The 27,452-nt window shown below is 40.0% G+C and overlaps 1 protein-coding gene across 1 annotated transcript in view; it reads right to left on the bottom strand.

The window, feature by feature from the left end:
- Positions 1 to 27,452, bottom strand: part of ADGRB3 (adhesion G protein-coupled receptor B3) — a 616,281-nt gene that overhangs the window by 115,957 nt on the left and 472,872 nt on the right. The window contains exons 16-17 of the mRNA XM_077811605.1: positions 3,566 to 3,692; positions 1,819 to 1,922 (exon numbers count right to left, since the gene is read on the bottom strand). Coding sequence (XP_077667731.1) covers positions 1,819 to 1,922; positions 3,566 to 3,692 — 231 coding nt within the window. The remainder of the gene's footprint in view (positions 1 to 1,818; positions 1,923 to 3,565; positions 3,693 to 27,452) is intronic.

Raw genomic sequence — 27,452 nt, 5'->3', positions numbered from 1 at the left:
GTTTTCTGCTAACTAAATATATTTTCAAGGGTGACATAACCAAGCCCACAAGAACCAAGAATCACAAAAGTTAGTGCAGGAAAACCCTTTTTAGATCCACTGTCCATCTTTCTGCCAATGCAAGACTGTTGACTAAAGTGTACTCCTGAAAGCTTTGTTCACTCCAGCTTTAAATAACTCAAATGCTGGGACTTTCAAAGGTCATTCTACAGTTAAAAAGGCCTCACTTTTAGCACATACTTTCTGATATAAATCTAAATTGTCCTTTCTTCAGTTTCATCCAAACCCTGTTTTTATGCCTCTCAGCTCACATTAAACAATTATTTCCCAGCTTAGAGGGCCTTCTACTGGGAACCACCACTAATACATTCAGCCTCATACCGGGTCTCCAACAATGCCAGATACATCACAAGACACAGCAATAACCCCATAATGCACCCAGTCAATTCTGCAGTTGGGGAGTTGGGAATCACTTTCTGAAGCCATCTTATACTCAGTTTATTTCTTATTTATTTATTTAGCATTTGAATATTAGCCAAGCCAAGCAATAGTGTTCTTAGTGATCAAGTGGAGCTCTTGGAGTCCATGCTGCATTTGGTTAGTGGGCACTGCTTGACAATGTGTGTCATTGAGCTGCATTGCAGCTGCAGCTTGAGTTATCTTGAAGACCCCAGTGGAGCTGGTTGACTGCAGAGAGGCCTTGCCCAGTCGGGAATCGGTTAAGAATGGGCCACTGACAACGTGGCAGGTTGAAGCCAGGCAGGGGGAGCAGTAAGGTCTGTGACTAGGAACTGATTGGAGGTTGATATTGATGATGGTTGATAATCCTTATAATTTTTTATCCTGGCTGGAATACCCAGGTTTTCTATATTATACAAAAACGTCTAATCCTCTCTCTCTCTCTCATAGAGAGAAATTTAGCTATTTATTTTGGTACTTAAGCTATTTATTTCAGTAATAACGTATGGCAGCATATTCTATTGGTTAATGTTACATTTTCCATCCTTTTAAGCTTGTTGTCTTTTAATATCATTAAGTGCCATTTTGTTTTTGTATTATGGGAAAGGGTAAATAGCTGTTCCTAGTTTGCTGACTCTGTCTCTCATTATTTTATATCTTTCTCACTCTTCTTGTTCCGCACTAACTAATCATGCTATTTTAAATCCCACCTCCTACTGAATTTCTCCATATCTTTCGGTTGCATTTATGATCCTAGGGGTCCCTAAGGTGCAAAGCAAGTTCAGTATTAGACTGTGTCACAAAGTCCCAACCAAACATGTTTTTGAAGGCAGACTGCTTCATTCTGTGCTCGTCAATGAATGATGAGCTGAAGTGTGCATACTCAAGCATAGTAGTCTGAACATCTGTGAACCTGCAAAACCTGAAACTTGTGTGACTTTCATATGTAGATTTTATTACACAAATACCTCATGTTCAAACATAAATGGAGGAGAAGTAGGTCAGGAAATAGGCCATAAGCCTTGATTAAAATATAAGAATTCACCTCTGGAGGAATCCTATAAAGTGTATATTAACTGTCTGACTACTGCATTGAAAGGGCAATCTCATTAATACTGAAGAGGAGAGAGAAAGTATGGACTATAAAGTCATCAGTGGACCAAGACAGACAAGCAAATCAATTACACTAATCAGATTTATTCCAGATCAATTGCAACATGCACTGTATAGCTATTTTGTTTTAAAATGCCTACTGTTACGACATATAGAAGATAAGAACATATCTAATGACATCCTGAACTACTCATTTAATTCCAAACAATTGTGCATTTCCATTCAACCATGTCATCAATTACATACCTCCATAGTGCTGCATAGACAACTGCTAGGGTGATCAAGGCCAAGCATGAGAGACCACTGCCTACTATTAGGGTTACTGAGGGGGCACCAGATGATTCCATGATCTGTAGGTTACAACAAACTACTGTGAGAGAAAACCATCTTCCAGGAATTAAAATGCCAGAAAAAAGCAATAAAAAGGAAAATGCTTAAAACAGCTACTGTATCATAGCCAGCCTTGGTAATATTAGGTATGAAGCAGACGTACTCCTTCTAACTTAATTCCCAATTTGATCCATTCCCATCTCTGAGATCTCTTTAATTACTGATGCCATCCAGAGAGGCCTTAGAGCCTTAAAATGATTTATTATACCACTACATAATGTTTTGTAAAATAAAGCAAATGGTGATATTACAACTTAATAGGACACCACGGTACTAATTTAGGTGTAAAAGGCACACTAGTTAAAATTAATTTAAATACTTATTTTCCTTGAAAGGTAGAAATATTTTGAAAATAATGTGCTAAACAAATAGTTTGTTTTATTGACAGCTATTAAACATCATCCAGTACTTTATCCAAGATCTGATTCATGTTCACTGCAGAATTACCAAACTTTAGGACTTTTAATAACTTTGTTTGAAGTGCAGTATTCTCACACACTTAGTTTTCTTGGGCCTCTGATCGTATAGAAGAAATGGCAATATAAGGGAACACAAAAATATTGTATGCTTCTTCTGAAGAACTTGGAAATCTAGAATGATTTAATCTGTGCTATTCTGAATTAATAACAGAAAAATAAATACATGACCTTGAAAAATAAACTTGCTTTCTTGCTGTAAAACAATTAGTCTCAGACATCAGTATTATGCATTAGGGATATCTCTGTGTGTATTCTAAAATTAACATGATATTTGCTAATGCAAATTAAAAGACCTAAAAGTTTGACAAGATATTCTATATGGCTTACCGATATGCTGTTTAAAAGTCTTGAGTATGCATTGTAAATTACATTTCATCAAGATATCTTTCGTCAACCAAACAAGAGCTAAGACTAGTGTACTTTTAGGCCAGATTTTACACCGAAAGTCATGCTTTATTTCAACCACTTTGTTTCCAAACAGCTGAAGCTTACTGATAAAAACAGTCTCTGATCATATACTTCCAAAAAGAGGAAAACCAAATTATTGCCCTTTTGGGTTCAACTTCACAACGATTTGCTTTTTGGACTATTTTTACATGCAATAATACCTAGAATGGTTGCTTCTACATTTTATGTCACTCCTTTCCATGCAAACTTTGTTATTTTTCTTTAAGATGCCAACAGACAACACAGAAAACCTGTACTGAACACATCCAATGCAGATCTGCAATGTGTTTAACTACCTTATCTAGGGTTTTCATTCTGCTAACAGCAATAAAACCTTCTACATTCCTCTTGAAAGATTAACACCCTTGAAAAAGGCTGTTAAGTTGATAATCGTTCAATATGAAAGTTTTCAACACATTTGCATTACAATTACAAGGCTTTCCTATAAAATACGGAGATGGAAGCCGTTCGAAATTGACTAGAATTTAGTTGTATCACAGAATTTGGAATTCATTTATCTGAGCTACTGTAGATAACAGGAGACTAACAACATTTTGCCAACCTGCAGTATTTAAACAATTCCTCGATGCAACGTCTGACATCTACCTAACAGAGAAGCTGGACAACAAATCTTCCTGCTTTTGCGTTAAACCTGGATTTTTGTCTTTGTTACTTACTATTTCTCTAGGTTGCTGAGCCAAAATGGCGAAGGTAGAGAGACGATCACATAAGCATTTCGTATGGGATGCATCGGTAAGCACAGTTTTACATCCCTGGGTGGACCAGGTTCCCAAAGAGTCGTTCCTGCAAAGGAGAGAGAGAGAGAAAGAAATCGGGATAATTATGCCTGACGGTCAATTCCATGAAGCGAATATGCAGTTTAATTGAGAGGAGAGTCTAGTGTAGTTCCCGGACAGAAGAGATCTACTTGTTGTTCAATAGGACTTAATTTAGATGCATCTCCAGCTGTACAGTAATGCGAAGGGAGAGGGGGGAAAGGCAGGGAGACGGCTTGGCGGCGTGCAGTGCGCTGTCCAGCGTTCTTCCTGCTGAAACCTCGCCTAGCTCTGTAGAGCCCTCTGCTACCAGCAGCAGCCTTGGGCACGGCCGGCCAGCCACTTCCTAGCCTCATCAGATCACTGCAAACCCTGATCGGGGGTTGGGAGCGGGGGGAAGACAGGCTTGTTTCTTTTTCATACCAGCTCTGTCTATCTCTCGCGCCTTGTTTTTTGGGGTGGTCGTTAGTGTTTTCTCTTTTGTGTGCGTGGTTAGTTTAAATGCAGATGGCTTTAAAATGTCTGTCTAGGTTACACTGGTTGCATTCGGAGATGCCGGATCTTCTGCTCCTCTGGCTATTTTTGTTAAGGGTTTTTTTTTTTTTAAACGATCAGCCTTGGAAATTTCACCCTGGAAACGGCAGCATCAGATGCCTCCGACTATTGCCTTTCCCTCAGCTCCAGCAGAGGGACGGATTTCAGCACAGCAGCCCACAACATCGCCAAAGAGACACGAGTTCGCCCTCCAGACATCACTCAGCCCAACTCACCTTTCCCCATCTCCCTCCCCCGTTCCCTGTTGTTTGTTTTATTTGGGGGGCAACTGTACCGGGCTAACCCCAAGCCAAAGGGGTCATTTTAATGGGACTTTCCACCCTCTGCCATTAAAAAAAAAAAAAAAAAAAAAAAGACTTAACCAGCCTCCGATTCAATTAGACATTCAAAATGCTCAAATCCACCCCAGCAGAACAATAAAAATGGTATCGACCCACGTTTTCTTTGTGCGGAAAGAGAGAGAGAGGGGAAAAACCCATCTCCTCTGTCTGTGAAACACAGCACTAGGATCAGTTCTACAGGAGAAAGACTTCGGTTTCAACTAAATCAAGCCTGTTATCTTTACATAGGTCATATTTAGAGTATAACCATTGGATTTCTCCTCCCCCCACCCCACAAATGTCTAGGGATCAGATGGAGACACTGCTGCTGGTAACAGCATGTGTTGTCAATTCTTGTCAATTTCACTCTAGGTCACTAAATGACTTGAAATGAGAAAAAGAAACAGGAAGACATGGGGGGGGGGGATAACTACGTTTAATTTTCATTCACCAGGATCACTCTTCTGTTCACCTCTTCTGCCTCTAATAACCCACATCCGTGTGATTTCTCCAAGCCAGGGCCCTCAGGAAGCGGAGATTTGTGATCCCTAATTCCCTTTCAGAGTACAATTCACACTATCCCACTTTGGTATCTTATGCCACTAGCTTTTCAGTGCCCAAAGGCAACACTTGTATCATATTACCTTCAAATCAGTTTCACATAAAAAACAAACACAGACACAATGGGGGAATCTTAGATGACAGAAAATCACCAAATCTCCAACTACCTAAGCTTTCCTTTAGAAGCCTCTATTCAGGCATTTACCCTTGCACAAAGCCAAACAACACTATACCAACATCCACTTTAAAAAATGTTCATACATTTTATTTAAACTATAATAAATTCTGAAGCATATCTTCTGGTTCACCTTACAATTTTATTTTATTAGTTTTCCTTTCTCTTATCTTATTGTGACACACAGTTAAGGCCAAATGAAGTATATTTATCTTAGCTGATTAAATATTTAAGACAAATGATAGCTTAAGAGAAATTGGCATGTTTTAAAACATAAGGACAGTATTATTCACTCTGAATTTAGTACACTCTGAATTTAGTACACTGAATTTAACTTGTGTTTTGCATGCACAATGCATCCATTTAACACTAAATCTTTCAAAACTGTGACCAATGAATAGCCCTAGGTGAGTTATAATAATAATTAAAAAAAAAAAAAGAAACATAGACAGCTATATAGACCAATTGTATTTAAAACAAAACAGTCCTGATCCTGATCACAATTAAGCTGGTGTAAATCAGGACACTCCATTGATTCAGTGGGTCTGATTCTGCTTTCAGATACACTCACGTAAATCAGGAGATAAAGTCACAAAAGAGTTGAACCAGTGATTGCAAATGGCTACCAATAAAACCACTATGTGACACCACACCATCATGCATTCTATAAATGTCACATATTTCACAAAACAACTACACTAGAAATACTTTAAAAATTGAGGCTAGGATTTTTCAGAAGTTCTCAGTGCTGGCCTACCTGCTCCTCTTGAACTCAAGAGAAACGCCCACTGATGTCAATGGTAGCAAAGTTAGGCCAATACTGAGCACTTTCAAAAATACTACCCTTACCTTTTTTCTCCCTTTTGATGCAGGACTGTGAGATATTGAAATTTAAAACTATCACATGTTCAACATTGCCCTTCTTTCACCTCTTTATTTTGGGGGGAGAAATTCCACTTTTTGATGACAGTGAGACACATTTCTGTGGCAGGTTGATTATTTTGAAAATGATGGCTGTTTGAAGCTGTTTAGAATGCCAGTCTAAGTCCCTCAGAGTAGACAGAATATAATACACCAGAAACAATGTTATTTTTACTATTCAGTAACTTCCCTTGCAATATTATGTGATATACTTAAAAATATTCTGATTACTGCAAACAATGGGGCTAGTGGCTTAGATTTGAAATGGGACTTTGTACAGTAAAATGTTATGTAGGAGCATTTTCGTATAGTAAGATTAATTCTCAGAGGCACAACTGCCAGAACTGATTGCAGACTGATGATTGGGCCACATTTGATGTGCTAGCAACCACATTTTGCTTACCTGTACTTTTCTAGGTATCATGACACAATATACACACTTATTATTGATATGTTTTGTTGAAATTAAGGGTACAAATGCCCTATTAACTGCAGTGCTATTTTCTCTACATAAAAATAATGATTAGTAAAATTGTGCAGTGGCAATACTGTCAAAACTGTCATGTAACAATGGACTTATCACATAACATACACCAACTACCATATTATTCTACTCTGAGTCCTAGCCAATAATACAAAATAGGATGGGTTTATTATGGGCCAGCTTATTTACTGTTGGTCCATACTGGTAAATGGAGAGACCAATGGAACTACCTGTCTGGGTAATTGATCACCAATGTGAACAAGGGGTTTACAACCCGTCCCTGTGTGTGATACTTTAGCAATGTGTTTGCTGGTGGATAGTTGTATTTTAAGGTAGGATGAGCAGCCCTTTATATTGTTACATACAAAAAGTCTATGTTAGTTAAATAATATGGTGCAAAGCTGAGTGCTCAGAAGTTAGGAAATGCCAAAACTAAGGTTGCTGAATTAACCTTAATTCAGCCCCCTTGTGCATATGTTTTATGATACCATTTTTAATTACACGAGCAGGGCTCCGCTCACTCCCCAATCCTCCCAACTCCCACACTGACTTAGGTACAGAGAAGCCACAGAAAGACTTAAGGAAGTATATACTTCCCCTTAAACCTCTGCATGTCCACACAGCATGCGGCATGAATTCGTGCACGTAATTCTTACTGTGATCAATCTTCTGAATATTAATAGTGTACTGCAACCAACTGGGTCATCACTATAGGTTTTGCTAGTTGTGAAAAAAGATTATAGGGCAAACACTACATGCAACAATATTGCAGAGAAATATTTTTTCAAACCCCTGGAAATTCAGAAGTTTATTCTCATGTAATTTATAAAAACTACGTTATGGAAACATGAAAAGTGAGCTGTAGCTCATGAAAGCTTATGCTCAAATAAATTTGTTAGTCTCTAAGGTGCCACAAGTATTCCTTTTGTTTTTATGAAAATGAAAGTACACATATTGGACAAAAGCATCTAATACCACATACTGCCATCAACATGCTCACTGACCTTGTGGGAGGCCAAAAAAAGTAGAAACCCCTGAGAATTCTGTTTCCTTGCTGATCTCTAAATTGAAAATAAATCCTATTTAAATATTTTTTTTTTTTTTTTGCAAAACAAACGTGCATCTGGGCTGGAAACCAAGTTTTAGTCCGGTGCGATTTGAAACAGATGAGATACTAAACCCTGAAAAATAGAATTTATAGGAGAAACACTACCATAATGAGCATGTGTTAGTTGTTATACTCACTGTATAATAATTAATGACCACCCTTTTGCTCAAAATATGGTCCTAAGTAAAAGACAGCATCCTTGATCATCCCTTCCACTACCATGCACAAAGACAGTCAGATTGGGTGCATCTAAGCTGGAACTGTGGAAGAGGGGAGTAATGACTCCATGGCATGATCCCACAGATGTACTTCTGCAGCTATAGCACAGAACTGGAGCACAGCAGAAGAGAAAGAAATGAGGTGAGGAAGGATGACCACTTCTTCATATTTCTTGGGGTCTGGGAAACATAAGGTATTGCCGACCTCTTAATATTATCTTATTCTGACTACTTTTCTATTTTATGATCTATCCCCCAGGTCAGAGTATCAGCAGGGGGAAGTTAGTTTTTCTAGTGACCCATCCACTCTCAGTCTTTATTCACTACAAAAATTAATTTCCCTCTGCTGATACTCACACCTTCTTGTCAAGTGTTTCAAATGGGCCTCCTTGATTACATTGGCCTCATTAGCACTACAAAAGTGATTTTTCTTCCCTTGGAATTCACCCCTTCTTGTCAACTGTTGTGAATAGGCCACTTCCACCTTAGTTGAATTGGCTAGTTAGCACTGACCCCCTACTTGGTAAGGCAACTCCCATCTTTTCATGTGCTGTGTATTTATACCTGCTACTGTATTTTCCACTCCATGCATCTGATGAAGTGGGTTTTAGCCCACAAAAGCTTATGCCTAAATAAATGTGTTAGTCTCTAAGGTGCCACAAGGACTCCTTGTTGTTTTTGCTGAAACAGACTAGCACAGCTACCACTCTGAAACCTGACACAAATTTGGGGAACAGAAACATCAGAGCAGAAGACTAACTACTTTCTATGGCTTCATCTCTGACTAACCATCTAGATTTCCCTGTAGAAAGTTGATCTGGAGTTAATTCTATGCCTTTCTGCTACATGCATGCTGCCAAGGGGAGGAGGGCAATATGGGATGGCCTCTTCCTACTTGTGAGATTTAGGTTTTCCTTTCCCTTTGGTATCGCAGGATGAACAGAGGTGGAAGAGGCTGCACTTCTTTTCGACTCCATTCCTTCCCAAACCAGTCCCCACTGAGGGAATGATTGCGAAGAAATTAGCATTGATCAAAAAGGAGGAAAATATTTGTAAAAAAATTGTCTTTGTTTTTGTGGAAAATTTTTGAAATTAAGTGTTTTTTTCACCAGCTATATTGTCAATTCCACAGACTAATTTCTTATCCTCTTTCCTGCTTCCTATTGTTTTCTCCACATGAGGAGAGGATTTGGACTTGAGAGTATTGGTCATTATTCTCTGCTCTGATTGTTGCTTCTGTTACAAAACAGTTTTGCTATGTTTGTTGAGAGTGAAAAGGAGAATATATAAAATACCTGATAATACTTAACATTGTGCTGAAGAATCAAGTTACAGAGAGATCACATTACTATTGTGTAAACAAGTACTCCCTGACTATGTTGATGCTGGGAGAGGAGGCTCTTTTGTGACTCTCTTTATAACAGAGATTTTGCCTGTTATTTCTAACCATTGTGGAAAACAATAAACGAGTCATGTAAAGGATCTTGCTATGTTAAAAAGATTTTGTTCTTATTTATATTTTCAGTGTTGAGTTTAGTAGTATTTCAGTTGTGATAGAAATAACACATTAATTAAATCAATGTTATAGGTTAGCATTACAAGATATTCAGTAGAAGGCAAAAATATGGGGGTAAAACATTAATAATACAGTGTTCATAGGAAAATAGGACATAGGACTGGAAGGAATTACCTGAATCACTGAGTCAAGTTCCCTACTATCACAGGTAACCACTTCATATAATTCCTTTCATAAGCATACCAAGTTCCATCTTAAAAATAGTTAAGTTGTTAGCCCCCAGTATTCCTTTTGGAAGACTGTTCCAGAACTTCATTCCTTTGATGTTTAGAAACCTTCTAATTTCTAGCCTATATTTATTCATGATTAGTTCTCATGAATGTATTCATGACCAGTTTATACACGTGTTCCTCTGTTCAGAGTTTTATGATCATTTTTATTAGCTTTACTCTTCACAAAATAGGCATAAGCTTTGGTAATCATTTGTTCAGATTATATAAATAATTTGTACAGATTTATTATGAGCTAGGAGAAACTTTGAAAACTGATATTTTCCCTGTGACCAACCTGAGCAATCTGTCAAATGTTACCATTATCTACAAGTATCCCTAGCAATAAGGCACCTTGGTAAAGAGCATATTGCCAGGAACTTAAAAAGATGAGGTCAGAAGTTCTTCATGAAAATTAAAAATTGAGGGTTTGTCTAAGACTGCAGAATAGCAGTAGTTCAGTGATTCTCAAACTTTTGTACTGGTGACTCCTTTCACATAGCAAGCCTCTGAGTTCCACCTCCCTTATAAATTAAAAACACTTTTAAATATATTTAACACCATTATAAACGCTGGATGCAAAGTGGAGTCTGGGGTGGGGGCTGATAGTTCACGACCCCCCCTTGTAATAACCTCACGACCCCCTGAGGGGTCCTGATCCCCAGTTTGAGAACCCCTGTAGTAGCTTTTCCTAATGTTTTCTTCCAAATGACAAGGAGAGGAGCCACAAAATCCTGTAACTGTTATATTATTATTAAACATTTTGAGGCCAGATATGAACAGCATGGAGGAGAATAAATGTGAATGGGATTGGAGTGGGTGCAGAGTGAAGGTCAGAATAGTTTTCTATTATTGTTAGGTGATGGTAGTTCCTTTATAGCCTGACTAAAACTCCCTTATTGAAGTCAATGGGAAGAATTTTGTTGACTTCAATGGGAGTTAGATCAAGACATATGTGAGTAATGTATGTTAGGGAGAATTCTGTAATGGAGTTCTGTCTGTTTTGAAGAGTGAAGAGATCATTATAACAGCATCAGCATCATTATTAGGTTTTAGAGTTAACACTTTGATGGCATTCACAGAGGTTGAAGCTCAGAGTCATTATTTCAGGTGGTCTGTAGACTCAGGAAGATGGCAATAGTTTGGTGACACTTGGTTCACAATGGGAAGACTATTTGCACAACCAAAAGGGCAAGAAACTTTCTTTTTGAAAATAAAAGCTTAGATACTGCTGAATCTGACTATGCCTCTTGGGCCATATGACTACATCAAGCAGGCTAATGTGTCTGACACCACTGGGCTTTATAATGCTAAATTGTATGCCATATATAAAGTGTATAAAATGTGTGAATTACGGTTGATAAGAAATACTAACATTTCACAGCCCTGATTTTTTCTGTTTATAATATCAAGTAAAACACTGCAGTGATATATCTTTTGTATATTTGGGGCCACTAGTGGATAATCAGCTGAACATGAACTTCCAGTGGCCTAAAGTGCTAATGCAGTGCTTGGATGCATAAAAAGGGGAATCTTGAGTAGGGGTAGCAAAGTTATTTTACCTCTGTATTTGGCATTCATGTGACAGCTGCAAGAATACTGTGTCCTGTTCTGGTGTTTACAATTCAAGAAGGATGTTGATAAATTGGAGAGGATTCAGAGAAGATCCATGAGAATGATTAAAGGATTAGAATACGTGCATTACAGTGATAGGCTTTAGGAGCTCAGTCTATTCAGTTTAACAAAGAGAAGGTTAAGGGGTTACTTGATTATAGTCTATAAGTATCTACATGGGGAACAAATAGTTAATAATGAGCTCTTCAGTCTAGTAGAGTAAGGTGTAACATACTCCATACATTTTTATCAGTGAGGGTAATTAACCACTGGAACAACTTACCCAGGGTCATGGTAGATTCACCATCAATGACAATTTTTTAAAATCAAGATTGGATGTTTTTCAGAAAGGTATGCTCTAGGAATTATTTTGGGGAACTTCCATGGCTGGTGTTATACAGGAGATCAGAGTAGGTGACCACAATAATTACTTCTGGCATTGGAATCTATGAATATAACACTGTACAGTTTTTAAACAGGAGACAAAAAATCTCACTGACCACATGGCCAAGTAAATGTATATTTAGAGCAGATTCTCTCAAGTATGGTTAAACACCACTGTCTTTGTCTATACTAGACAATTGGTGATAACAGAAAATGTCTCAATTAACATATAATAGTTAACGTTGGCTAAATACACTTCATTTTCCTAATCTAGACAGAGTGTAAAGGTGCAGCTTATCCCTGCAGCTCTATAGCCGGCAAGCACCTCTGACCAGTATGTAGAGGGTGATGCTAATGCCCCACCTGCTTTTCTTCTTCTCCTGCCTCCTTTTTAGAGAGGTGTTTCTGAGGGAAGCAACTCAGTAGCAGTTCATTACCTCCTGGGGTGCAGGTATTTTGATTCTGGGCATCCCTTCTGTGAGCTTATAAAGAGGAGGGCTTGACTCCTCTTGACTCGCAAGTATGCAGCTGCATGAGGACTGGCAAACATTTAGCTCTAAATAATTAATAATAATAATTTCACTTACATTATATAGCACCTTTCATCAGAAGATCTCAAAGCACAGTAAGCTTCACTTTGAAGATGAGGCTCAGGGCAGTTAAGCATCTTCCGCATGGTTCACATTGTGAGTGAGGGGCAAAATAAAGATGGGTAGCTAGGTTTCTTCTTGTTTATAACAATAGCATAACTATTTATACCCAATTTTCATATCCTCTATGTGATTTCTGCAACTACAAATTATACAGCACCTGAAAACATTATGCACCTGACAAACATATATAGTAACATTATGCAGTTTGTGGCATGGAGTCAGCTTTTCTCACTGGAGTGAAAGGATTATCACAAGTTTGCTTTTTGTCTGTGATAGGCCACTTAGATGTGGCCTGCTTCAGCTGAAAATTCAAAGCTTGATGTACCTTTCACTTCAGTGAGACATAATGCTACAAATAGAAATTGCTGCAACCTCTTCTTACCTCCCGTGAAAGTAATTTACATCCTTATGATACATGACGTTTTAAGAAGTGCAATAACATAAAGAATACAATTAATTTATGTTAGATTACTTAAATTATACTTGGATTTCTTAATACAGGAAGTCTATTATCCAGGATATAGTTCCCAGAACCTACATAATGAGGAGCATAATGCATTCATTGTCTGTGTACACAGAGTAACCCAGGGAGTGTCATAAATCCAATTCATGTCATTGTGCATTGTGTGGGCCTATTGACTTCGAAAGAGTTGCATCAATGTAACTCACATCAGAATCTGGCACTATATTTTGATCTCTGAGACAGCTCAATGATATCTAAAAAAATTTCACATAAACAGACATCTGTCTATTGACTATGCATCACAGGAAGCTTATGTGTATTTTTTTTTCAAGGAGGCTAGGGATTGTATGAAGTACAAGGAATGTTCTGCTGGTACATTATTTTCAGATGGGAGTTTGCAAATAACTGTTGTGCAGGTCACAAAACTTTCACTTTAAGTCCAATCATACCCCATTTTGGTGCTTGTGATCCTGGCACACCTGCAAGATTTCAAAGTCTGGAAGAGGAGGGAAAAGGAAGCAGAACAGCTCACTTGGCAGCAGACCAGGGAAGAGAGCAGATCTGCAACTTGCATCTCCTGAGAAAAGAGCTGAGGAAAGGAAGGATCTCTCCCTACAAGAACTGAGGGAAGGGAGGACGTGCTTCAGCTACACCCTGAGAGCGAGGCATTCCTTCCCTCCCAGACATAGACTCAATTTTTTGCATTAATTCCCCTTGTTTTGTTTAGGACTACCCTGGCAGGGGAGAGACAGCCCGAGGATCAAGCCACAGGAGACGGCAGCCACTGCTGTCCCCAGAGAAAGGAAGCTACTAACGCCACACATGGTCACAAGGAAGTGCCAAGTGGTGACCTGACCTCCTGCCATAAATGGTGAACTTTGAACAATTGTGGGATGGTAAGAAGTGGCCCAGGGAAGGCAGCCTTAAGTAGTCCCTGGCTGTCAGACCTTTGATAGCCCTCACAGGGCTCTAGGCCAGAGCTGGCTGTATTTTAAAGAATCCTTATTGAGGCTGCAGGAACAACCATCCCAATGTGTAGAAAGAATAGTCAATATGACAGGCCGTGCAGGGCCGTCCTTAGCCATAGGCAGCATAGGCAGCTGCGTAGGGCACCAGTATGTCTGAGGCTCCACTCTGCTGGGAGCTGGGACAGATGGGAAGCAGTGGAGCATGTAAGAGCAGGGCTGGGTCCTAGAGAGAGCCAAATGCTCTGCCTGCAGCACAGTCTGAGGGAGGGGATTGGCTGCTGGGGTCTCTGGGAAGGGGTGGGGGAAGGAACACATCTGTGAGTGTGACACTCTTCCCCGGTGTGAGGTGAGGCAGGCTGGGCGGTTCCGGTAGTATCCTTTGTCACCCCCCATAACGTCCATTCTTCTCTCCCCCCTCGCGGAGCACCTCCTCTCCCCCGTCCCCTCCAGCAGGGCTGGGTTGGGTGAGGTGCTGGGGGTGGGGGGCGGGGGCTGGCTGCGTGCTGAGGAAGTGAAAATGAAAGTAACTCACTTCCTCGGCAGCCAGCCTACGCAGCAGGGGCTGGCTGGATTGGAAAGGTCACACATAGCTGGCTGGGCTGGGGCTAGGGTGACCAGATAACATGTGTGAAAAATCAGGATGGGGGTTGAGGTAGGGTGACCAGATGTCCCACTTTTATAAGGACAGTCCCAATTTTTGGGTCTTTTTCTTATATATGCCCCCAGTCCCGTCCTGATTTTTCACACTTGCTGTCTGGTCAACCTAGGTGGGCGTAATTGGTGCCTATATAAGACAAAGCCCCAAATATCGGGACTGGCCCTATAAAATCAGGACATCTGGTCACCCTAGCTGGGGAGCGCGGCTCTCCCCCGGGCTGGCAGCAATCCATCTCATCCGGGGGAAGCTGCACAGGGCAGGATGAGCTGCTGTGGCTCCGTGGGTGCCCCATCCCTGAGATCAGATGCTGTGCTAACTTCACCATGGTCCATTGGGTTGGCGGTGATGCCCACTGGCGTGTGATCGGACCTGAGGGTTTGCCGCTGCTGTTGCAACTCTGCACCCCAAGAGGTGGATTTTGGGGTCCTGCAGTTTTCCACCTATCTCCTCCTCTACTGCAGCTATTGGACCAGCAGGCTGGGGGGTGAGCCAAGCATGAAAGCAGTACTGTGTTGCCATTTAGATTGTCATTTAACAACTTTGTTTGCCAAAAATGCTTGCTAACAATCCTGAATCCAATTTCAATCTTTTTTTTAAAAAAAATCAATATCTTAGCCAAAACCAGAAAATTAAGTTGTTCACAATTATTTCTGACAAGTTTGGTTTGGGGAAGGGAGTGGGCCAATTTTCATCAGAGAAACAAAAAATGCTGACTGGCTTTCCTATAGCCCTGTTACTGCTAAATAGAGCCCTCCAACAACTGTAATATGCTCAGCTCCTTACTAGTGTATAGAGTGACCATATGTTGTACTAAGATTCTCTTGCTTTTTCTCCCAGTGAGTCAGTGTAGCTTTTGCCAGCCCAGAGGTTGGGCAGCCAATGTCTTACGTTTTCACAATGTTTTGTCCAACTTTCATAAAGTAAATACATGGTTAATATGAGTTAAAAAGGCCAGGGATGCTTCCTTGTGAAGAATCTGTGCAGCAGATCACACTAGAGCTGTGGAAATGTCAGTTTTTGATGGCACTTTAGAGGCAGTGATTTATCATGTATTTCTGGCAGTGCCCAAAATGAGCTGCTATTGCTAAGGTCTTTCCAAACAAAAATAAGGCACAACAGGACTTCTGTAACTGTTCTGTGCTGCCTTAATCTAGAGGAGATGATTCTGTGCTGACTTCATTTTGGTAACTTTGTGCTTTACCTAGGAATAAAACTAGGGTTATATTTTCCCACTGCTTGGAAACCCAGTTTATTAAACTGGATAATGCCATTGATCTATTTACAGTATAAGGTTGATAGAGAGTTGTAACTAACATTAAGACTGATGCCCACTATACCTTTAAAACTAAAAAGTGGCTTTGTAAAAATGACATGGGTTTCCAACTCCACTATGTCTCAGTCAGGATGGAGCACCTTGTGACTCGCTCAAGGTCACAGACTCATGGCTATCCTATATTAATTATTTTAAATAATATTTCTGATAATCTGACAATAATTTAATCAGTTATTTCTTTAAAAAACACCTTTATAAGTTATTTCATATTGAAAACGACTTTCCGGGTCACAAAAAAGAAAATGGAAAGATGAAATAGGATTAGCTGTACAAGCACAGAAGGGTTCTATACTTAAGTTTGTACTTCATGAAAGCAATGAAGTTGATCAAGACCATCAAGTAACTGCTGAAGAAAATTTTTATGCAGACGAAGCTCAAGAAACGCAACAAAATACAGAACAATCATTTGAAACAGATGCAGACATAAAACAAAAAATTACAACAGTTGAAACTGTACTAGCATGGGATATAGATGACATTGGCGCATGGCCTCAATCGTTAAACAACGAATTCCGTACCATTATACTCGAGAAAGGCTCTGTGAGAATAAAAGGTCTTGAATATACTAAATACATTAGAGAACAGAAAATAATTACTACAAAAGACTTTCTAATGGTGAAATTGTCAACTGACAGTAGCTTGTGTACTCTAAATGCAAGGATGCTGTATTTTGTTTCCCATGCAAGTTTTTCAATAGTTGCAATTTTAAGATAGCAACCATGGGTATTAATGATTGGAAAAATCTTAGTCACGCATTACCGCGACATGAAAAGGCACAACACCACATTGAAAGTATGAACAAATGGTGTGAGCTGAGTGTAAGGTTAAAAAATCAGACAACTCTTGATGCCCAAAATCAAAGATCGCTGGAGTCAGAGAAGCAGCATTGGCGTTGTGTTCTTGAATTTCTATTATCTATTGTTGAATATCTATCAACAAACAATCTTGCTTTTAAAGGAAGTGTTGAGAAATTATTCCAGCCCCAAAACTGCAATTTTCTGGGCCTTGTACAACTGCTGGGAAAATTTAACACAGTGATGAGTGAACATCTCCAAAGAGTAACTGAAAATGAAATACATGACCACTATTTGGGACCAAGAATTCAAAATGAACTGATCATGCTAATGAGTGATAAAGTGAGAGACAAAATTGTTTCATTGTTTACTTTGGCAAAATATTTTGCCATAATTCTAGATTGCACTCCGGACATAAGTCATCAAGATCAGATGTCGTAAGTAGTGAGATTTGTTGACATTAGTGATTCAGCACAGATTACAGGTAAGGAATCATTTATCACATTTTTAGAAGTAGAGGACACTACAGGTTTTGGACTTCTTCAAGCTCTCCTTGATGAACTAAAATGAATGAGATTGTCTGTAATGAACATTAGAGGACAAGGCTATGATAATGGTGCCAATATGAGAGGATGCATTTCTGGCGTGAAAGCTAGATTGCTGGCAGAAAATCCACAAGCCTTTTTTGTACTGTGTGTGCATGCCACAGCCTTAATTTGATTTTTTGTGATATGTCTTCTGTAGAAGCTATTTCTTTTTTTGGTTTGCTGCAACACATTTATGTGCTCTTTTCAGCTTCCATTCAACGATGGCAAATATTCAAAGCACATGTCAGTGGTATTACAGTTAAGCCTCTATCTGAGACACACTGGGAAAGCAGAGTAGAAAATGCAAGAATGTTGAGCTATCAATCTGAGGAACTTTACGAAGCACTGGTTGCTATTTCTGAAGAAGCCAGAGATCCAAAAGCTGAAAGTGAAGCACAGTCATTGGCCTCTGAAATATCCAGCTTCAAGTTTCTAACATCTGTCGTAATCCGGTATGACATTCTTGTTAAAATCTCAAGTGTAAGCAAAATAATGCAGAGTCCAATGATGCAGCTTGATTCAACACTTACCTTACTAGAGTAACACACAAGACTTTTTAAAGAAATATAGAGAAAATGGATTCAAAGAAGCACAGGTTATAGCAAGAGAGCTTTTACAGGCAATCGGTGTAGAACCAAAATTTCCATGTCCAAACGTGACATGAGTTTCAAAGAAAAAACAGCAAGTGGAATATGAAGGAGCAGATGAGCCCATAGACGATCCAGAAAAGAAATTTGAGGTTGAATTTTTTAATGTTGTGATGGATAAAGCAATATCTGCTGTTGATGAAAGGTTTAATACCTTACGAGAACACCATGAACAGTTTGGGTTTTTGTATGACATAACTAAATTCAATGAAATAGGAAAACAAGAGCAGCAAATGACAAAGTGCAAGAACCTAGAGAGCCTCTTGAAGCACGGTGATAGTTTTGATATAAATGGACTTGAACTGTACAAAGAATTGAGTACACTGTCATCAATGTTTTGCCACATGCAAAATTGGTGATGGACATCGTAGTTTATTCATACCAGCAAACTTGTTGACATATATCCTAATGTGCACATTGCCACTCGTATTCTACTGACAATTCCTGTAACAGTAGCATCAGGAGAAGAAGGTTTCTCAAAACTAAAGCTCATGAAAAACTATCTCCGATCTACAATGAGTCAGGAACGATTGACTGGTCTTGCTATTCTTGCAATCGAACAAGACATCACTTTGTCTTTGTCATACGATGACATTATTACTGATTTTGCAGCCAAAAAAGCCGGAAAGATTGCTTTTAATTAAAAACAAATCCTTGTTTCAATACCTCTTCATAGAAATTTCCAATAAAATGTTGAAAATTAAAAAAAAAATATTATTTGCATCATTCTGTCAATAAATCAGATTTTTTTCTACAGCGCTACTTCTTCAGTGCTAGTCCATCAGCATTACAGTGTGCTTAATTAAGTTAAACTATTTTTAATAAAGTGCATGTGGCAAGTTTTACAATACTGTAAGCTTATGTTTGTGTTGCTAAGAGCAAGTCAGGCTTAGGGGCACCAGTTTTATAACCCCACCTAGGGCACCATAAATCCTAAGGATGGCCCTGGCAGGTGACCATCTTGGCTTAACACTGAAATCCTTGCTGATCTTCAACACAAAAAAGAAGCTTACAAGAAGTGGAAGATTGGACAAATGACCAGGGAGGAGTATAAAATTATTGCTCAGGCATGCAGCAGTGAAATCAGGTAGGCCAAATCACACCTGGAGTTGCAGCTAGCAAGAGATGTTAAGAGTAACAAGAAGGGTTTCTTCAGGTATGTTGGCAACAAGAAGAAAACCAAGGAAAGTGTGGGTCCCTTACTGAATGAGGGAGGTAACCTAGTGACAGTGAATGTGGAAAAAGCTAATGTACTCAATGCTTTATTTGCCTCTGTCTTCACAAACCAGGTCAGCTCCCAGACTGCTGCACTGGGCAGCACAGCATGGGGAGGAGGTGACTAGCCCTCTGTGGTGCTAAAGGAGTTGGCGAATGTGATTGCAGAGCCTTTGGCCATTATCTTTGAAAACTCATGGTAATCGGGGGAAGTTCCGGAAGACGGGAAAAAGGCTAATGTAGTGCCCATCTTTAAAAAAGGGAAGAAGGAGGATCCTGGGAACTACAGGCCAGTCAGCCTCACCTCAGTCCCTGGAAAAATCATGGAGCAGTTCTGAAACACTTAGAGGAGAGGAAAGTGATCAGGAACAGTCAACATGGATTCATCAAGGGAAAGTCATGCTTGACTAACCTAATTGCCTTCTATGACGAGATAACTGGCTCTGTGGATGAGGGAAAAGCAGTGGATGTGTTATTCCTTGACTTTAGCAAAGCTTTTGATACGGTCTCCCACAGTATTCTTGCCAGCAAGTTAAAGAAGTATGGGCTGGATGAATGGACTGTAAGGTGGATAGAAATCTGGCTAGATCGTCGGGCTCAACGGATAGTGATCAATGGCTCTATGTCTAGTTGGCAGCCGGTATCAAGCGGAGTCAGTCCTGGGGCTGGTTTTGTTCAATATCTTCTTTAATGATCTAGAGGATGGCGTGGACTGCACCCTCAGCAAGTTTGCAGATGACACTAAACTGGGGGGAGTGGTAGATACGCTGGAGGGTAGGGATAGGATACAGAGGGACCTAGACAAATTAGATTGGGCCAAAAGAAATTGGGCCAAAAGAAACCTGATGAGGTTCAACAAAGACAAGTGCAGAATCTTGCACTTAGGATGGAAGAATCCATGCACTGCTACAGACTAGGGACCGAATGGCTAGGCAGCAGTTCTGCAGAAAAGGACCTAGGGGTTACAGTGGATGAGAAGCTGGATATGAGTCAACAGTGTGCTGTTGTTGCCAAGAAGGCCAGTGGCATTTTGGGCTGTATAAGTAGGGGCATTGCCAGCAGATCAAGGGACATGATCGTTCCCCTGTATTTGACATTGGTGAGGCCTCATCTGGGGTACTGTGTCCAGTTTTGGGCCCCACACTACAAGGATGTTGAAAAATTGGAAAGAGTCCAGCGGAGGGCAACAAAAATGATTAGAGGGCTGGAGCACATGATTTATGAGGAGAGGCTGAGGGAACTGGGATTGTTTAGTCTGCGGAAGAGAAGAATGAGGGGGGATTTGATAGCTGCTTTCAACTACCTGAAGGGGGGTTCCAAAGAGGATGGATCTAGACTGTTCTCAGTGGTACCAGATGACAGAACAAGGAGTAAAGGTCTCAAGTTGTAGTGGGAGAGGTTTAGGCCGGATGTTAGGAAAAACGTTTTCACTAGGAAGGTGGTGAAGCACTGGAATGGGTTCATTAGGGAGGTGGTAGTATCTCCTTTCTTAGAGGTTTTCAAGGTCAGGCTTGACAAAGCCCTGGCTGGGATGCTTTAGTTGGGGATTGGTCCTGCTTTGAGCAGGGGATTGGACTAGATGACCTCCTGAGGTCCCTTCCAACCCTGACATTCTATGATTCTATGATTCATGGTGGAGTGGGAGGGCCCAGGATCCCCTACCAATTGTCCCCACTGCAATTTGAAGGGAGTAAGCCCTGACCACTAGGCAATGCTCTCCATGAGTGAAGACCATCACAGTGCTCTTTCAGCCTATGCACATTGGACATCTATATCTGACCAGAGCATGCTTCCTGAAGGACAACAATACTGCTCTTAGTCCCTGAAGACACAGATTAACTTCCTAGCACCCATGTTTGGAGATACAGGATCAGAATAAAGCCTTTAACACACAGCAGTAAGGCCCAGATCCACAAAGGGATTAAGGCACTTAAATCCTCCATTTAGGCATCACTGTGATCCACAAAATGCCAGGTCAGCTGTCACCTTGCCCTGTAGGCACCTAAAACCACTTGGTGTCTAAATTTGCATTGTAAAAGTCCCCTAGGCACCTGTGTTTCTGTCTCTGAGCCCACACACTGATAGTTACCTCATGCCTGAGCCCCAGTGTGATCCTCAAACCAGGTGAAGTTAGGTAGGGCAAACTGTATCTTGTCTCCAAGGCCTGATCCATTAGCTTTAAACATGCTCAACTCCACACAAAATAGCTAAGAGGAAGGCAGCTTTCCTTGTAACTTTTAACCCCATGGTAAGGGAACTCAGCCAGGATGGGGAGAGCCCAGTTCAATTCCCACCTCTGCCTGATGAGGAGTAGGGATTTAAACAGGTCTGTGCCATTTCTCAGGTGAGTGTCTCTGATGTGGGTTGCTTTCATTCTCTCTTGTTGAAGCTGTTCCACTTTCTTTATATAATTAAATAGGCATTAGACCGGAGAACTAGTACAAATATATCTATAGTCCAGTGAGTAGGGAACTCAACTGAGAGGTGGGTCATCCTTTCAAAGGAATTTGAACCTCATCAGGCAGAGGGGCAAACTGAACCAGGATCTCTTACATCCTAACCACTGGGCTAAAGGTTGAAAGACAGCCTCCTTTACTCCTTCCACAAATGTTTCGTGTTGAATTATGTGCCTAATGTGTCTGGCTCCAGGAGAGGGCTTTCTAGCTATGGAACCCACACACAGAAAGGCACCTTCTACCAGATTGGACCTAGGTGCCTAATACTACAAGAGGGGAGGTGTAATTTTGGGAGAGAAATTCCACCATGGCAGAGAGAAGAGAAAACATTTTTGTAAACATTTAACAGTTAACACTTTTTTGGGAACACCACTCTCCTCGGACTCTGCTATTGGCTAGCTTATTGGCTCCATGCCTAGCGTGCTGGCTTTTGTGGATCCCATTCTCAGGTGCTTCTCTCTCCCACAAGCATTGCATAGGGAGCATAGGTGCATAACCCAGGGTTTGAGAATTTCATTGGGTGGCTATGCACCTAAAAGTTAGGGCAGGCCAGAGAGCTCTCCCGTTGCCTTAATAATTCCATCTCTGCGAGAGGCAGTAGCTATGTCGGTGGGAGAAGCTCTCCCGCTGACATACCATTGTCTATATGGGAGGGGGGTTAAGGTCAGTGGTGTGGATTTTTCACATCCCAGAGAGACATAGTTATACCAAAGTAAGTGGCCCTAGGCATTGCAAAGTCTCAGTTTCTTTATGGATCTGGGCCTAATAGTTTTACTGTTGTAAGTAAACGTTTCCTGACTCTTTGATTTTATAAATCAGGGATGGAATTTTCAAAAGAGCTCAGTGGCAGCCCAACTCTCATTGAAATCCACAGGAACTTTATCACTGAGTTTAGAGGGAGCAGATTGACACCAACACTCAGCATTTTTGAAAATCCAACCTGATGCTCTCAGTTAGATGCATCTTCTCTTCCTTTGCTGATCTGTTGTGCTGGGTGCTTTGTAACACACTTGTAGTATTTTCCCTAAGAGGGCTGCATTTCACTGGTAGACAAAGTCATTAATCCAGCACCACACTGTGACATTACATCACCGCTGTGCACAGGGACTGGTACAGAGCTCTACCATTACAATGGGAGCTCAGGGAAGGATAGTGCCACAGAGGGTTTTTCTGGGATGCAGGATGTATAAACACACATGCTCTGTAATGCTATATGCCCCATACACTGCGGCATTATCTATGTGTTAAATTGTTGGACCATGTGATGAATGCACCTGTGCTTTCCCTGCTCATGACCCACTAAACTATCTCCCTGGGACTTACCCTTACAGCAGCTCCAGTCAGACACCTTTAAAAAACATTAATTGTTTACAAAAATGTTTCCTTCCTCTTTACCCCCAAATTACACATCATTGAGAATGGGCAAGTTTTAATCCTGGCTCTGAAACATCTTTTCTGTACCTAAAAATGTCACTGCTTTAAAGTCCAATACCTTGCAGTCCTGCGGGGCTGGAGGCAGTAGCTTTGTAAAGGGAAGATTCTCAGATTTCCAGTTGGAGACACAGCAGTTGCTTCTAACCCTGCAGGGCTGTACGATCAAACTTTAAAGTCATGACATTTTAAATAAACTGTATAAAGAAGCTATTTTACTGGAATATTTTTTAGGTCATTTTAGGATTTTTGTATTGCTCTGTCTTGTCCTGTTGGTAACTAGGGTACCTAGTTTACAGGTGCAGGGACACAAAAAGAGGCCCAGCAAAATGCTTAAAAGACCCTAAAGTATTCTAAATATATATAGAATACATTCATGCAAAAATTATAGCATCAGTATAAAGTTAAAACTGAGTAATCAAGAACTCAGAGTCAGGAAATATGGAACCTTAAAATATAGGGTTTCTTTGGGCCCAATCCATCTCCCATTAAAATCCATGGGTGACTTTCAGTTGATTTCAGTGGGAGTTGAATTATGTCACCTTTCACTGTAAGTTATTTATTAATTAATACAATAAATGTGATACAGCACACATTGGAATTTCTTATGAAAGTTTATACATAGGAAGTACATACAATATTCAGACAAGGATTTTAAATCTCCAGGAAATCTACCAAACAAGACAAGTTTGCAAAAAAAAATCAGTTTAGGAATTTTAAAAGGATGAATATTTAAAGCTGTATGGATGAGAATTTGAAACATTCCCAAGTTTGACATGAATTGCACATTGAAATGATACCAAGTTTGAGGTGTTTCCTGGTTTGAGATAGCTCCATGTTTTTAAACCACACAAGATTTGCATTGATCTAAACAAACTGAATGAAACATTTAAAACTCACTGATTTCAACAAAAATAATATCTATTGCATTGATTTTCTTCAAACAGGGTAAGTTTCATTCCAGAACTAACATTTTTAACTTAGTAAATTAATTAAAAATGATCATACCATTCCTTTGCCTTTTATAGGCTCCAGTTCAAAAAAGTATGTAAATATACACATAATTTTAAGGCTGTGAGTAGTCCCATTGATTTCAATAGGTTTACTCACATGCTGAAACTTAGCCGCATGCTTAAGTACCTTGCAGCATCAGAGCCATAATGTTTATCATCTCACGGTCTGAAAATATTAACGAATTAACTCTCAAAATACTCCTTTTAAGTAAGTAAGGATCATTAGCCAGATTTTACAGGTGATAGATTTCCATGGCCTGGTTAATACAGCAGGTCAGACTAGATGGTCACAATGGTCCCTTCTGGCCTTAAAGTCTATGTGTCTGAAGCTGAGGCACAGAGAAGTTCATAGCCATATTTACAAAACTGTGTACATACAAATGAATGCAAACTACCATATGCAATCTTGGTTACTGTTCATTCAAATGACCAGTTTGTAGATCTCACTGATATTTAAAAAAACCGGACAAAATCCAAAACTGCATATACTGTATTGAAACTTACTGAATGGAAGGATGCATAAGACTTTCCAGTTTGTAACATATATTATATTAGCTGACAAACAGTTATAATTATATAAAGAGATTAGTTTTTCAGTTGTGAGATATTTGGGACTGGTACAGTTTCTTATTACTTGTATGTTTTTGCACAGCACCTAGCACAACAGGGCACCGATTCTAATCAGGACAGTTAAGGTTCTACTGCAATGCAAAAAATAATAATGTTGCCATCCTTAACAGAAGTCACTTGATGCCCACCACTCTGGATCAAGGCCACCCTTTTGTTGTTTTCTGACTGGCCAAGAAAATATACCCCTTAATTTTTATTTGGCAAACCGTATATCAATAGATCAGATATTAGAATATTCATATCTTGTTAACACCTAGTCAACCAGTTGGTACTCGCCACAGTAAATTTATCCCTATTAAGCAGATTTCATGCTAATATTGTCCCACTTAATAAATAGTCATTACCATACACTGTTATTGGGCTAAATCAATATCTTGGGAGACATCTCAGCAAAGCCCCTGGCCTGAGTCAGCATGTCCCAGTAAAGATTAGAGTCTAATATTTTCTATATGCATATCATAATTCATCCCCAAACAGATTCCATGCAATACTAGGCCCCTGGAGCAGCCACTATGGATGTAGCTACCCCAATCAAATTAGCACCTACATCTGCAGTCAGCAGTGGTGCAGCTCCAGTGGTGCAATGTGATAAGCACTAATGTGTAGCCACCACTCAGGCATTTTTCTTACTGTGTCATGAAAACCGACATGATGGTAAAAATGCCTGGGTCTGTATAAACCAGCACATGCATCGCAACTTTGGTAGCAGCTGCTGTAATATTTCTACTAACTCTTCTAGTGTAGGCGAGGGTAAAGGTGGAGGGTAGCAACCAGTAAGGGCTCAAATGCTACTGAATAATGGGGAGGGTCAGCAAGGGATAAGGAAGAGGGGAGATTTCTGTGCAATGATAATACCCCCTCTCTTACCAAAAGCATCATGGGTTCTTTTATGTCTGCATAATGCAGATAGAGCTTCACATTTTGCAAGTTTGGGCAACATTTTCAAAAGCACCTAAGTGATAGAGGAGCACATGCCTAAGTCAATTTTGAAAATGGGACTTAAGCTCCTAAGTCACTTAGGTACTTTTGACGTTGTTACCCCTTGTCTGAAAAAAGTTACACAACAAACTGTATGGATGAAGGGCTAAGCCAACCCTGCCTACATACTGTTGGCATGCATATTGGAAAAATCTATAACATGGTGTTTCCTTGCATGGTGAACTTGTTTAGATCAGCCAAAAACTTAATTTCTCACAAAACTGTAATCATAGTTACACTGATGAGTCTCAGAACTCATCCTTTAAGGGAGACATGTCCAGCCTAGCTGTGACAGGCTCCACTGAAAGAAATGAGCCACTCCAGCTCCATCTGGGAATAGTTAACTGCGTAAGCGTATGTCTTCACTACCCGCCAGATCGGTGGGCAGCAATCGATCCAGTGGGGATTGATTTATCGCGTCTAGTCTAGACGTGATAAATCAACCCCTGGGCACTCTCCTGTTGACTCCTGTACTCCAGCGCCACGAAAGGTGCAGGCAGAGTCGAAGGGGGAGTGGCAGCAGTCGATTCACTGCGGTGGAGACACCACGGTAAGTCGATCTAAGTACGTCGACTTCAGCTACGTTATTCATGTAGCTGAAGTTGCATAACTTAGATTGATCCCCCCGCAAGTGTAGACCAGGGCTAAGTAGTTGAAAGACAACATGGATGAGGTAATATCTTTTACTGAACCAACTTCTGTTGATGAGAGAGACAAGCTTTGGAGCCACAGCATGCTTCTCCTTAAGTCTTAGCTTTTAATGTTTTTTCCTTACTGAATTCAAACTCCTAGAAATGTCTTGATTAACTCCTTTCTTAAAGCAATAAACCAAAATCACTGAATCAACACAAATGAGGGGGTACAGGGAGGGAAGAGAGCGAGAGAAAAAAAATCCACTGATAGACCCTTCCTAATAAGATAACACCTGTTCCGAAATTGAATATTCAAGACAGTTCTGCCTTTTTTCAATCAAAGTCTAATTTAATAATAACAATTAAAAAAATTGCGAGGTCAATATTTTTTCTTGACAGAACTCTTTCAACAGGCAAACTGTTTTTTTTTTAAAAAAGGGGTTGACTATGAAGCTGTTTATAAGCATGTGGCTAGAATTTGCCCAGAATGTAATTACTGGTGAAAATCCAATGTGTTTCCAGGGAAGCCTACGTTTTCCCCTCATACAATATCTGATTTCTATGTTTAATATTTAATTGATTTTGGACTCAATAATGCAAAGGCAAAAGTGGCTTTTTACTGCATTGCAAAGACTCAAAACAAGTTGGCAACATAAAGTAACCTGATAAGATGCCAGCTATCAACTGCATCTAGTACTTCCTTTGCCTAATGACAGCTTTCCATAAACTGATAAAGGAACTAGTAAATCTAGGTATTAAAGACAAATGATGGTCAAATGACACTAAGTCTCTGCAACTAAGTAACAATACATGTTAGTCGTCCCTCATTCACACATGGAAGTGTTTGAAAGATCAGGGACTAACGTGAACTACAGAAAATACAGTTGCCTACTGAAATGCAAACCACCATATGAGTGTGATTGATGTACAAAAACTCTGCAATGAAAGAAATCTACAAAAGTTGATTGCCTGTTAGTAAAAGCGTGCTTCTTTGAGAAGGTCCTTGGAAGCAACAAGGCAACATATCAAACTGTTACAAATAGATGTACTGTACGGACTTGTTTTTCAAGATAAGTAAATAGTCATTAAGGAAGGCAAAGGGCCTTCAGTAATCTTGTGACTTCTGCACTCTTCCTTTTACCAATTTTTCATCTTTTCATGAATGCCCGCCATATTTTATATGGCCTTTACTTACTTTCTTTTCT

The sequence above is a fragment of the Eretmochelys imbricata genome, chromosome 3, assembly GCF_965152235.1.
Source record: "Eretmochelys imbricata isolate rEreImb1 chromosome 3, rEreImb1.hap1, whole genome shotgun sequence".
Taxonomy (NCBI): Eukaryota; Metazoa; Chordata; order Testudines; family Cheloniidae; genus Eretmochelys; species Eretmochelys imbricata.
The sequence above is the reverse complement of the archived record's forward strand: the minus strand, read 5'-3'. Positions and strand labels throughout refer to the sequence as shown.